Raw genomic sequence first — 14,780 nt, forward strand, 5'->3', positions numbered from 1 at the left:
CCAAAATTATCTGTCTTTACCAAAAGTATTTAATAAGCTTTTGTTGCCTTGCTTATTTTCTTCAATGATTATCTCAGTTCTTAACCTTAGATTTAAGCAGGTCAATGTCTATCTTCATTCTAAACATAATTTTGCTTTTGTTCAGGTTTCAGAACAGAAGATGACACTTTTTCCTGTTTATAATTTAGGTTTGTTCTGCTTCACAGTCATCACATATAATTGAACAGTTATTATTATTATTATTATTATTATTATTATTATTATTATTATTATTATTATTATTATTAAAAAGGTAATAGTCAATATTTCTCAGCTTTCTGTTCACATTTGTCATCTTCTCTTGATTCAAGAGATTTCCATCAGTTGATGTTATCTATGTTGCTGGCTTTTCAAGGTCCTTAAAGGAACATATCAGTTTTCTATTTGTAATGTCAGAGATTACAAAAAATGTGGGTTTTCAGCTTTTTTATTGAATGAAATGGCAGCAAAACATAAAGTCAGTTTTAAGAACATGATTTGTAAGTGTGCTGTGTAAATCCGGAATCTGGTTTTGATTCCTGAGTCTTATGAAATCCTTTAAACATTTCCAATACAATTTTGTTTCGGGAAAAGGTATCTTAGATTTGACATAAGATACTTGAATTCATTTTTTTTTCCAAAATGCTTTAGCTGAACAGATGAACTCTTGACCAGTAAATGTTATTATGAAATTTTATGTAATATTCAGCAAATAACTGGTTTTAGATATGTGATTTCATGTTTAGTGAAAGCATTTTAAACTTTTTCATAGAGATAATACCTACAAATCTGTTTATGCTTTTACATTGCCAAGAAAAAAATTTTCTTTTTCTTTGCATCTTTGCTTTCTTTGCATCATAGATATAGGTTTTGTATTTACTGTATTTTTTAATTACATTTTTAACACCGTCAGCAGATTTTAGTTTATTAATTTTATATCTACCTGCTTGTTTGAAAACTTGTTTTTTTCTTCCTTTTTGTTTTGCTTTCTCTTTAATAATACATAAATATATATATACTTAAGTACTTCCATAAAGGAAATTGTATAACTTAAACAACAGCCCTAAGTCATAATTCAAAGAAGATTTTGTTTCCCTAATCTACATTTAGCATAATCCTGTAATCAACTTCCACTTAACTAAAAGTTGAGCAAAATATAGTATTTGTGATAAAGGAATACCAATCAGTCACTGTCCTGAGATATTGGTTTAGATAGAATAATTTCTTCCTAGTAAACCACTTGTTTTTCAGCAAAATATGAAAAAAAAAAGTCATTTCAATTCTATGAGGAAGCTGACTCATACAGACACACTTCTGCTGTAAAGAATCCATGTAGCATTTTAATTTCAGTTTAAAGAGTGTTGAAAAAAACTTGAGATAAAAAGGCAACAAATTACCTTAGACGTGATTTACTAAGTCTCCACTGCACACTCAGACAGCTCTTAGAAACTTTGTGGGGTCTCCAGGGAGTGTCATTTATACTAATAATTTTCATAAGTATAGCATTCAGCATGTTAACAGGAGGCAGGGAAAAAAAAAAACAGCTGGAGGAGGGGTGGGGGAGAGGGTTGGGGGATGCAAAGAGATTTGCAGCTGGGACAAAACATCTAACCATAATTAATTACAGAAAAGTAGAAATTTTGAATGCTTAGGGCAAACCAGAAGGGAAAAGTGAATGGTAACTAAGATAAACCCACACCTAGTCCATGACATTAAAACGGTTTATACAATTTAAGCTTTTTCTACAAGCCTAACTATAGATACAGATAGAAAAAAGGAAACAGTCTCCCTTTTCTCTAGGTGTTAGAACCATTGCTTTTTTTGGCTCAATTTCCAGACTTTATGAAAGGTTACTTGATTGCTTTGAGTGTTTTTCACAGACAGTGTAATTCAACTTCCTCTTTAGAGTAAAATAATGCATTATGTATATAACAATCATTCCCAGGCAAACACACTGCTACAGGTGAGTCTTGTCTTTTTTTTATTTTCTGTTTCTTTATCTTTTGCAGTGGCAAGAATCTGCTGGGCAAAATGAGAAAAAGACAAGAAACAATTCTTCCTTCAAATGCTGAGGTTTTGCAACTACCTCAGTGATGAACTGACAGGATATTTTGATCAATTGCTCTGAAGACAATATTCCCATTAAGTCTGGTACAAAAGAAATATCACAAGGGCTTATGAGTTCCCTCTTCCCCGAGATCCCCAACTCTCCCCCCCATATGATTACTTCCATTCTTCCCCTTATATCTGTATATCTATCTGTATATCTGTATATCTGTATATCTATCTTTATATCTGTATATAATATATATATGTATATATCTATATAGCTATATATCTATATATCTATCTATTTATATCTCCTGGTACACCAAAGAACAAGCAGTGAAAACAGATATATCTTTTATTTACACTGGAGGCACCTTCAGCTTGATGGACTCCCTTGTGATTGTTTCAGCTAAAATATGACTGCTAATAGTAATAACAGCTAATCATGTGCTGCAGTCTTCATCTACCTTATAACAGAGCTTGTCATATATTTCAGATGTCTTTACATTTGACTGAAGTGATTCAGAAATAAAAAAGTCAGGGGAGTTCTACAATTTAAGAAGAAAAGCTCCCTCTTCAAGACTTGAGCAGTGTCAGGTACAGAGTGAAATACATTGGGCTGGTCTGCATTGGGGTGATTTCATCTTCATAGCATGGCACTGAGGGCAAAGTTATTAGTCTTTAAGTTAGCCCATAAATAAAAGGTGGAGAAGGAGAAAATAATTGGCAGCTGAAAGTTCTGCAGTGCACAATGCTCAATGTACTCTGCCCTTACCTGACAAGCTGTGACAGTAAGGTCATTTGCTTTGAAGCTGGGACTACAAGCTTTTCATTCAGATTAAAAAGTCTGCACCTTTCTGTGCAAAATGTAGAAGACATTTTTGTTCTTGCTCACTTATTTGTCACTCACACTAATAATGAAGTTTAATAACAAAAAGTATACAAATGTGCTGGGAATTATGTTCCCAACCTCTGCATGATAGAATTAAAAATCATATATATCTGCCTTTTCATGTGCTAATTCATAACCCTCTCAGAAATTTCTTAGAATACCCTGAGAAAGACAGGACACTTTCAATAACAAAAAAGATATGCCAGAGAATAATTACAAATACCTAATTCTGATAGATTTTTTTTCTGTGCCCCTGTTAAATAATTCTTTAACTTAAGAAGACCTGGATGACACCATCTGTCTTTGACTAGCTGGAACTGAAGACAAGAAAACCTGAACAACAACACTGAGAAATGACGTTGGCAGCAGGATGAACACTCACTTTTTGTCTGACACTGATTTACAGAAAAAATTAATAAACAAGGATAATGTCTTGTCATCACTCTTCCCTTTAAGTTCTTCATTACTGTTAGCACTGAGAAATAAATGAACTCGAAGTCAAACAGGAATCATCCTCATCCTTAGGAGGTTGTTAGAGCTTGACCATTTGCACATTTACAGAAAGGTAAAAGACTCTGCTCATGATGCATGAGGCAGTACAGAATCCTGTTTCCTCATTCATGGTTCTGTATTGATTACAGGAAGAAAATCATCGTACACAGGAATGAGTAAGAAAGGGGTATTTTAAAAAAGAAAAGGCAGGTTGCCAAAGAGTTATTCCATGTCATATCAGTGCCCTCATTTCCTGTGTTTTCAGATTTGGAGAATGTTAAGACTTTGTTCCTCACGTCTGGTCACTGCCGTGAGCCAGAAGCCTTAGGGGAAAGGTTTTCCCTACTCCCAGTGAGTAGGATGATAGCTCAAGTCCAAGTAGGATCAGCTTGCTATAAATTAGGCCTGAATCAAGTCCCCAGGGTGAATAAAACACAAGTAAAATTTGAAAACCTCATGATTCATTGAATCTTGAAACTCCTAAACCCCTCAGTCTGTATCAGTTCAGGCTGGAAATCTGTCATTTCCTGTGAGCCACGTACCATGGCTGTTGTCAGTACTTGCATGGAACATCTCTAAAAGAGAAAGAGCAATCTAGGGGATCCTAGGTTTGTGTGGATCCTGGACTAGAGTTGCCAGCTCATTAGAAACACAATACAAGCTTTAGGGGCAATTCCAGACACCAAAGTCCTTCCAAGTCTACATAAAAGCAATAGCCTGAAAACTTACTGTGCAAGAAGTGCTACGCCCTTCATTGGTCCTTGAATTAAATTTTAAATCACTCAAATCAGTTTTATGTACACATTTATGGTAGTGAATACACAGCATTGAGGAATAAAAGAGTCCTTTTTTTATTTGCAGACATCCTTGCATAACAAAATCCTGAATTTTGGCCAGAATCCTGTAGTGGTACTAAGGCACAAGGAAAGGAGAGTTTGAAAGGTGATACTCAGCACATTTGTAGCGTGACCAGGAGTTCCACTTCAAAATTTCCATCTCCCAAACTTTTAATCTGTCTTTATCAGTAAAAAAATCATTCATCCTTTTCTTGGGGCAGAAGTAAAAAAGAAGAATGCATAAAGGACAAAGACAAGGTATATATACTTTTTATAAATAAAAACATAGAACAGGTTATAAAAATAAGAGGATGGAATTTATTTAAGGAAGATTTCACATTTTTCAGCATGAAAACTCTGTTTCAATGTTGCATACCAGTTACATTTGATGAGCACAGCTGAGAAGCACAGGACAGAGAGCAGCCTATTTAATATCCAGTCACTTGACCCTTTTCCCTACTGCAGTAGATTTAATGGCCAAATTGTAACTAGAAGGAATGAACTTCATGGCTTCTGGCTATCAGCTCATCTGTTGGTGAAAGTTTCAGCTCAAATACATAATTCACATGGAAAAAAATACTACCTAAGTATATTTCCTAAGGTTGCAATGCTTGGCTTTCTGTCTTTAGTATCCTTCTTCATGCAAATTTTTCATTCTGTGCCATTACATGCCGTCAAAGTGCTAAATTTTGACTGGAAATATATAACATTGGGTGTCAATGTCAATGTACAAAGGAACTCTGTGAGGTAACCTTAAAAGACATAAAAAAGCCTGTCTGGATTTGTAGGAGTACAAGAAAAACAGCCAGCTGAAATAGTGCAATTTGTCAGCTAAGTTTCCCTGCCTTCATCAACAAAATTAATTAATTCCTTAAGCATAACTAAAAAAAAAAGTTTTGATATTTCAACTGTTACTTGATTAAGAGATATAATTACTGTATAAAATTACCAACAGTGTTTTCTTGTCTATCATTTCAAAAGTGGCCTTTATGTTCTGAAAAATCTTGAATGAAAGTTTTCAAAGTGCTGTGGCCTAATTCTACAAAGTTTCCTAAGTTTCTAGAAAATTGTGATTAATCATCTGATAAAGATGTGAAGTAAAACAGGGGCATTTTACAAATCTTATTAGATAATTTTCTGTTTGTTTGTTTTTTTGTTTGTTTGGGTTTTTAATTGGTTTTCTGATTTGTTTTGCTTTGTTTTGTTTATGTTTTGTTTTCTTTGGTTTTTTTTGGTGTCCTGTAATACAAACCAGTGTGTTTTCTTATTAAATACAGGCCTCTGTGTTGTGGCAAAAAAGTTTTGCAAGTTACTGTTTAAATATGAGGTTACCATATCTAATTGCTCGATTTTTTATGCAGTCAATCTGTCTGGTTTTATTGGAAATTTTTTTGTTTATATATACATACACACACACACACACACACACACACACACACACACATATATATATATATATATATATATATATATATATGATTCTAGTCATGCATGTGCCTCAATAGCACTTTTATAGTCCTTCAAGTTCTTTTAGGTATATTCAAATTTGATCCCTTTTACCTATTTAAGATTTCTCTCCATAATACTAGAAATAGCAACTAAATTTAAACAAAATGTAGCTGCATAGAGGCAACAATAAGTTCTCAGTTTGGTTTTGGTTTTTGTTTTCCACAAAGAATGTGTAGCTGAGACACTTCTGATCATGTAACACCTCTGTGGAAACTCCAGTTGCTGCCTAGATGGGAAAGTAATGGAAAAAGAAATACAGAGACATTGTTAGCAGCTTCTAACAAAGGACAGGAGAAGCCAGGGTCTTCTGACTATCCAGCTCTCTCAGCATCAGCAGCTCTGTTACTGAGAGCACACAAGGTTAAAGGACAGATGGATTTTCAAAAGTGCCTCAGGGAGTCAGGAACTGAAATTTCTATGATTTTGATGGTAATTATTACATGCTAAACTTAAACCTTGATGTCTACCTATAGCTCCAGGAGGCTTTAAAATCCTGTTAAATCTGGCTACAAATGACCCACCTGTCATTTCCATGGCTTCAGGCTGACACTTCAACATCCACCCATATTCCTGTAACTCAAACAACTCGTCATTCTGAGCTTTGTTTAGTCATCTTTACCCATGACCTGGAACTTTCTTTTGAAACTCCCTTTGTTGGACAAGAGTTGTGAAGGGAAGAGGGATGCATCCTGCAGAGTGTTCTGTAAAACACCTCACAAAAATAAAGCAATTTGACAGGCTCTGGAGAAAGAAACTTTAATATCCAAACTGTGAGATTATAAATAAGGTTCCTTCCACTGATTTTTTCCATTTGTCCAAAGCAGCTTTATCTGAAAATTCTGCTTAAACCCTTTTGATCATCTTTTGGGGCACCAAATAGTTCCTGTAAGATTAGCACCACACCAGAAGTCAGAAGTAAGGTCCATGACTGGCTTTGTAACCTGAGGTGCATTCACATCAGGAAGTGCTAAATGAAAAAGCTTCTTATGTCACCTTTTCTGAGTAAATCCTTGAACAGCATCATATTATAAGCCTTCTGACTTATTGTGACTTCTCTGAGTAAGAGACCCTGTGGTGTAGAAACTTTGGCCAATCTAGTCTTAACTGACCCTAGGCTCAAATGAGAGTAGGAATAAAAATTTCTTTTCAGAGCTTTACATTTGCTACTTAACTAGTACAGTGTGCCTATCTCTACAATGCCAGTCATTTTTTTAAAATGAACTGCCTGTATTCTAATAATAATGGTCTTATTCAAATAAGATTTTTTTTTTCAAAAAGTCTTACATTTTATCTAAAATAAATAATTTCATTATAATTTTGTTTAGCAGCAACCCAGAGAACTTCTTGCTACTCATAAAAGCTACCTTTATTCTCTCAAGATTGAGACAACCTGACTTTAAATGTCAAACACACACACTTTAGAAATGATCTTTATTAGCAAGCAAATCTAACCTTTCTTATACAATCTGATCCATTTAACTCTGAATTAATTTAATTTTGGACACAAATCATAGATAATTTGGGAATAAAAGATAATTTTGTTAGGATTACTCAGGGTGAAGCTCTTCCATCTGGGTTTCTGTTTCTTTATCAAGACAAAAATGACTACTTAATACTTACATTGCAGCAACAACATGAGTTTCTAAAGAATCAGGTTATATTCTAGACTATGTGTGCAAATACACATAAATCTGAATTTCATATCTCATATTCCCTGCCAATATTTACCATTTGGCTTACTTACCATCCAGGCATGATAATCAACACATTAGGCATGTGCTAAGTAGTTCTACACAACTATTTTGTTCAGATAGACAAGATGTGATGTGAAATTAAAAAAAATCATTAATAGAAAACCCATACAGATATAAGGTTTACCAAGCCTATGGTATACACTAATCCCTGGGAAAATTTACATTGTGAGTGAGTCCATAATTAACACAGCTGGTTCTGTACTTATATAGAATTACTTACATACTTGGTTAAAAGAAAACCAAAAACAACAAAAAAATGAAAAACCAAACACAAAATTTCATTTTAAAAAAGGCATTTCAGGCTGCTTAAAGAGCTTTAATTAGTCCCCTGTTCCTATCACCATGATGCAATCCTTAACTGGTCCCTAATTATTATTTATTCTGGAGGGCTTCAGCATTATTCAGTATAGGATGCAGACAACACTCATTTAGTGTAACATTGCCTACTCTCTAAATTTACTCTTATGCTTCAATATGTGGATACCATTTTATGTCTAATGTGTTATTTCAGATCTTTCTATGAAGACCACATTTTCTCATTGGATTTTTTATAGCGCTCATTAGAACAGCAGATGATTGCTTCATAAATCTACCTATCTTTGCAGTATTTCCAAGAGGGAGTAGCTGGCATAATTTGCATTCTACAGATTGGATGTTGAGGCTGAAATATGTTAATGTTAAAAACACTTATACTTAGTGCTGCATCATTTGAGATGCCTACATGCTACATGTTAGGTGGGGTTTTTCTTTTTTTTTTTTTTTTTTTTTTTTTTTTTGGTTTTTTTTTGTTTGTTTGTTTGTTTGGTTTTTTGTTTTGGTTTTTTTTTTTTTGTTTTTTTTTTTTGCTTTGAATGACTGCATTAGATGCATTCAGAGAGTGATCCCTTATTCTGGTTGCAGCTGTTAATGTTTGGTATTTTCACAAAGTGGACTTCTGGGTCTCCACGCTGGGTTTCCAGAAAATTAGGATCAGTCTAATGACTCTTCTGTGAAGAAATGGTTTATGAAACTGAGGAAGCACCATGCAGGAATGTGGTTCCAGAGGCAGGGTTAGAAACCAGATCTCCAGGGAAACATTTTCCTGCCTTTGTTATGAAATCATTCATCAAGCTGTAATTCCTTTCTTAATTTCTAACACGAATTATAACTTCTAAAATAAAAACAGTGGACAATATTCTACTTACACTACATCATTCTGATTCAGCCTGACCGATTCTTCAGTGGCACAATTTCCTTGTAAAATCTCTCTCCTGAGTCTTGCTTCTCTTCTTCACCTTTGATTCTCACAATTTCTACAGAGTCTTCTTTTGCTATTTTACTTCCTTACCTTTTCTAATATAGTTGTTGCTCTGGCTTCTGCCTTCTCCCCTCAGGATATTACCCCTGCAACCACCTAAAAAACCCCAAAAAATTTTTCCAACACTGGCTGGGCAGGTGCAGAACATCACTGTGGGCATACCACATGCAAATGCAGTGCTCCCAGCGGTGGACAAGATATGCAATTACTGCAAAAGTCCCACCTGAATTCTCAGCCACAGTTTGGCATTTACTCAGCCCTTCTCTTTTAGGGGATTGTAAATCCTTCTAAAATAAGTTGTGCTGGTGCGCTATGGTGGCAAGCTGCTTTGTTAATAGATGAACTGAGAGTTGTCTTCTCATCATAAACTGTTGCATATTCTGTTGTCCAAACCAGCAGCTGTTTTGCGGTCACCAGAACTGGGCACAGATGTGTTGGGGGCCTGGGTCAAATCCTGCCTTGATGATTGAAGTCATCAAGGTCTCCTTTCCTCTGGATCTCACTTGCTTTGTAGGTGTTGATGGACATGGCTAGATAAAGTTCCTAAGTAGGACTCCTCAAAATAACTCCCAAACCCAGAATATATGACTATGGAAAAGACTAGATTCTGACAAAACCAAACTGAAAAAATGAATCTTGAACAAAATGTCCTTAAAGTCTATAATATAGCTTTCACGTTTTCCTGTGATTTACACACACCACAGATTAAAATATAATATCCAGTGGTATAATTACTTTTCATAAAAAGTCCTGCAATGAATAGTAGTTGTCCTGAAAAAATTCTGAGACTTATCTAAAGAAATATTTTATGTAATAAAATATTCTTGTATGAAGTTCTGAGTAAACAGTTGTAAATCTTTAATGATAATTAGCTCATTTTAGATCTAAATCTAATAACCATATGAATCTCTTTATTAGTAGAATCCACATAACCTCAATGTATATATGGGGTGCAGACATTACAGAAAGGTTATTGAGTGAATGCTGCTTATTAAATTATCATCTGTGACTCTTAGGGAATCTTCAAGAACAGATCAAAATCCAGTGCCATTTTCCCCATACATTTCCCTTGGTGTAAAGGAAAACAGTCACCATATGGTACAGAGCCCTATTATTCATGGATTTGCATCCAGTGCCTCAGGCAATGAAAACTGTAAGTGCTTCAAATTCTACCATTATTGTAATCATTATCACAATATCTGCCTTTTATTGTTACCATTTTGACACAGAACCAAACCTACATCCCTCCTGCCACACTGCTGTAGTGCCTATGATTGAGTTGGAGTCATCTGACTTCATATTCTTCATTCTCTTCATATAATTATATTTCTGAAGTTTGGCAGCATGTGTGATGACCCTGTCTCTAAAACTGACTCCTCTCTATCTGTGGTGTTGTGTAGTTTATCCCATATCATAGCCAACAGATTACCATCCTAACAATGTCAAAGCTTAGGGTGGCAATGTCTGTGGCAATATTTGATTTCCCACATCCTAATCTACAATTTTTGTAGGGCCTGGAAAGTTTCCTTTATTACCTTGTTTTTGTGTTTTTCATACTTCATTCTTGCAGATCACATCAAACAGGGTTCTGCTGCTATGCAGAGGGATCTTTATAAGCTGGAGAAGTGGGTTCACAGAAATGTCATGAAGTTCAGCATTGAAGAGTGTAAAGCCTTGCACCTGGAGGAAACAACCCCATGCACCAGTATATGCTGGGAGCCACCCAACTGGGAAGTAGCTTGGCAGAAAACACTCTAAGGAATCTGCTGGACACCAAGGTGAGCATGAGCCAGCAATGTGCACTTGAGGCCAAGCAGCCAATGGCATCCTGGGGCACATTAGGCAAACTTCTGCCAGCAGGTCAAGGGAGGCCATCCTCCTCCCCTGCTCAGCACCTGTGAGGCCACATTTGGAGTGTTGGGTCCAGATGCCCCAGTACAAGAGAGAGATGGAATTGCTGGATGGAGCCCAATGAAGGACCACTAAGATGACAGGGGCATCTCTCCTATGAAAAGAAACTGAGGCAGCTGGGGCTGCTCAGCCTGGAGAGGAGAAGGTTGAGAAGGATGTCATCAATGTCCCTAAGTAACTTACCAGAGGGTGCAAAAAAGATGGAGTCAGACTCTTTCAAGTGGTGCCCAGTCCTGAAACAATGCGCACAGGGAACTTGTGGAGTTCATCCTTGGATTTATCAAAAAACTCTCCAGACAAAGTACTGGGCAACAGTTTATAGGCAATCCTGCTTAAACAGATGTGTTGAACTAGAGGAACTGTGAGGTCCCTTTCACACACTGCTATTCTGTGATTCTGTGGTTCTGTGATTCTTCCTACTCTGTTTTTTTCTTTTTTAGTCTCTGACATACCGCTACAGTTCTGTACCTCTACATTCATTAATAGCTGTAGAATTTCTCAATTAACCTCAAATGGTTTATGAGCCAGTATTGATTCAATTACCCACAGGTTGCTATTAATGGGAGAAATGTTCATAAAAGCATGGTTTCAATATGTCACTGAACATTGCATACCATGTAAAATATAATCCTGCCTGTCATGAGAAAAGAGACACAAATGATTAAGGCTCACAAACAAAGTGTTGTAAACCACAGAGAGGGTCTCACTCAAAATGATTATGAGCTTTATGCAGTCTGTTCATGTTTATGGGGAATATCAGAGTTGCAAGTTTATTTCTTTTTCTGCCTTAATTAATTATCTCATGCAAAGCCTGGTAGCCTCCTCTGAAGTACAGAGGCTCATTCCATAATACGTATCTAGTTCTTAACATATTTTTCTTCATGAAAAACAGATAATAAGAGTTGGAGGAACTAGATGAGTGATTTCAGTACATATCACTCACATTCAAGTGCTGCAGAAGCAACACTTTAAAGAGGAGAAATCCTGGAAAAAAAACATGAAGTTGCAGGGATAAAATTCATTCTGTATTGCATTATAACTGAATCTTATGGAGACAAAGTTGCATGGATAACCAAAATGCTAGTCTTTCCTATGAGGACTTGCCTTTGCAATTTTAGCCTTCTTTTCTATAGCTCAATAGGCTGGAAATCATGAATATAGTCCTTATATTTAACTGTCACAGACACCATGAATAAAATGGAAATCCAGGCATGACTCGACACTTTGCAGGAGGAATCACAAATATAATAATTTTGCCTTTTTTCTTTGGTAAGAAAGGAAATATAGAAAAAAGATATATTCAAATTCACGGCAGAGTTGCAAAAGTTTGGAGATTTGGTCATTCTCATCCTGCCCTCTTGTAAAGCACTCACCATTGCTTATAATCAGCATCACAGTTGCAGTAGTACTTGGGATCAGTACAGTTGCGTTCGATGCCACAGGCACATTTTTGAATGCCAGGTCCTGATCCGCCCCAATAGTAGTGCTTCTCATTGGCTTTTCCAACCCACCAGGTATATGGATTCCCTTCTGCAAGGAATGAAAATGCAAGGTTATGGTGCATCAAAGAGATAGAGCTCTGTAATGCATTAACTGAGCTCAGATGTTTAATATGCAAATACTAACAACACATAACCGGAGACATCCCACATTGCTGGCAAACAAAATAATTCATTGTTACTAAAGGTATTCAAAGGACCTTGCCAGGTAAACAGGACACATTTTCTTTTCTGTATTCACAAAATTTATAATGACAGAAATTAATTTTTAATTGTACTCTGTATAATGATAATATGTTGGCAGATTCCATAATTATTTTTAATTCATTTCAAACTCACATATTAAGCTATCAGATGGATTATTTCAATATTTGACCTTGAACGCTGCACAGGAAAATGTGTTTATTTTCTCTTTTATTATTTATTTATTTATTTATTCATTTATTTATTTTCTAAACAACAACTTTTAATGGAAAATTATTTTGTTGTCACTGGAAAACAAACATGCTCATCATGCTCTCTCCAGCTGGTGCTAAACAAAGCAGATATCAAACTCCAAAAGCATTTTAACCTTTTTTAAACAAAGTATCTATATTTTTTAATGTAAAATTTTAGCAGAGGTATTCTGAACTTTGATGTAATCACATATTGGGTCACATTGTGACCATAATCACATTGGATCTGCAACTGGATATTTTCAAATACTGCTCTGAGGTTATTTCTAATATTTTTGAACTAACTAAGACATTATTTGTAAATAAATAAATAAACAAACCCCCTCCCCTCTAATTTCTAATTTGAAAAAATGTTTTTACTGGAAAATTATTTTTTATTTCTCTGGTTCAGCAAGACACTCAAATACGAACTTAAAACAAAAATTAATAACTTAATCAGTATTAATTTATGTAGTGCTTTTTGACATTGAAAAATAATGATTGAGCTCAGCTATAAACATGTTTTTTTTTTAAATGACTCTTTTCCCTCCAGCTGCTGGCAATTTTAAATTAAATAAAATTAATCTATAGAATTCGCTGGTTAATGAATTTTACCAGTAAAATCCTACATAATATATATGCTACTTCCATAAGTTTTAGTTTGCACATCTCACACATTCCCCTGAAACTACAGGCACAATCCTTAAAAATAGTCATTTCACAATTAGATTTGATCATATAGACCATAAAGCTATTTATTCCAGACAGAAGTTGAAAGTAATTCACACCAAACTCTCAAGAAAATTAAATTCCGAAGGTGAAGAGAACAACCAAATATCTACACGTGTTTAATGAGTACCAAACCTTGAAAATGCTCAGCTCTCTGAAAACACTTTTTTCAATGTATTTGAATTGTTAACATCATATAAGATAACAGAAATACAGTAATGTGAGGAATTTGTGGCAGCTGAAGGTTTTTATTAGATGTTGCTGTGCTGCACTGTGTGGCCATTCAGCTCTAGTGGTAATGCAATGGTGGCAATAGTGTGACTGTATTCTAGACTCTGAATTGGTCATTTTACCTTCTGTGATTCAATTATCACAGAATTAAGTGCTGCAAGTCAGAAGAATGTGCCACGTGAATGCTGCAGCAGCATTCCCAACCTGCAATGCAATCTAGCAATTCTGAGAGTACGTAGGCCTGCATTACAAAAGATTATTTAAAAAGCATTTAAGGGTAAATGTTAGCTTTCCACAGAGAATGACATAATTGCTTTTATTAATACAGGATCCAAATAGAGAATTCATGATATCTGAAACGCCTATTTTACAGGGTTTTTTAATCTCATCTTTGAAGTTAGTTTCTATGCTATGGCGCCAATGCTGCTGTTTTGACTGTTGCTCAAAATTCTCTTTGTTTACATCCTTTCTGTCAAGTGAAGGATTGCATGATTCAGTCAGGAAGTAATTTAATGGGAAGCAAGTCTGCTAATTAAAGCACTATGAGAAAAAAAAATTACTTAGAATTGTCAAAAAGCAGATCAAAAATTGAGAAACAGGTAGAATGATTAAAGCAGATGAAAGTGATGGCAGAATTGCAGACTACAGTGATGGCTGTCATGGACCACTATGACAGACACAAATGGGGCATGTTTCAACTCATTTAAATGACAACTGATGTACAGTTTTAAACCATGAATGTATTCTAGCGTACACAGAGCTGTTTTTCACATCTATTGCCATTAGTGTGTTTAGTATGTTTTCATATAAGTCCCGTGCTTCTTCATTCTGAAGAAAACACCTACCCTCAGGCTTAGGAACACAAACTTAGAAAGAAACAAATGTACATGTTAAACATTTCCAGAAAGGTCAAGAAGGTAATATATGATTCTGAGAGTTTTGCATGCAGCACATATTCTGCTAGACATGCCCACAACCAATAATCCCAGCACTGCCTTGTGAAGAACACCCAAGACTCCCATTGCCTGGCATGTTGTGCTAAGGCTTGTAACAGAGGAGATCTTGGTAGACAGCTCTCATTAGGTGGCATCCATGCAGTGGGACAAACCCCAGGCACAGGAATGAGAGG

At 35.4% G+C, this 14,780-nt stretch overlaps 1 protein-coding gene across 1 annotated transcript in view; it reads right to left on the reverse strand.

Annotated features, from left to right (window-relative positions):
* CNTNAP2 (contactin associated protein 2) overlaps window positions 1-14,780 on the reverse strand; it is a 1,021,743-nt gene that overhangs the window by 182,076 nt on the left and 824,887 nt on the right. Inside the window, exon 14 of the mRNA XM_059493942.1 lies at window positions 12,132-12,288. Coding sequence (XP_059349925.1) covers window positions 12,132-12,288 — 157 coding nt within the window. The remainder of the gene's footprint in view (window positions 1-12,131; window positions 12,289-14,780) is intronic.

This window comes from Ammospiza nelsoni, chromosome 1, assembly GCF_027579445.1.
Source record: "Ammospiza nelsoni isolate bAmmNel1 chromosome 1, bAmmNel1.pri, whole genome shotgun sequence".
In the NCBI taxonomy this organism is placed as follows: Eukaryota; Metazoa; Chordata; class Aves; order Passeriformes; family Passerellidae; genus Ammospiza; species Ammospiza nelsoni.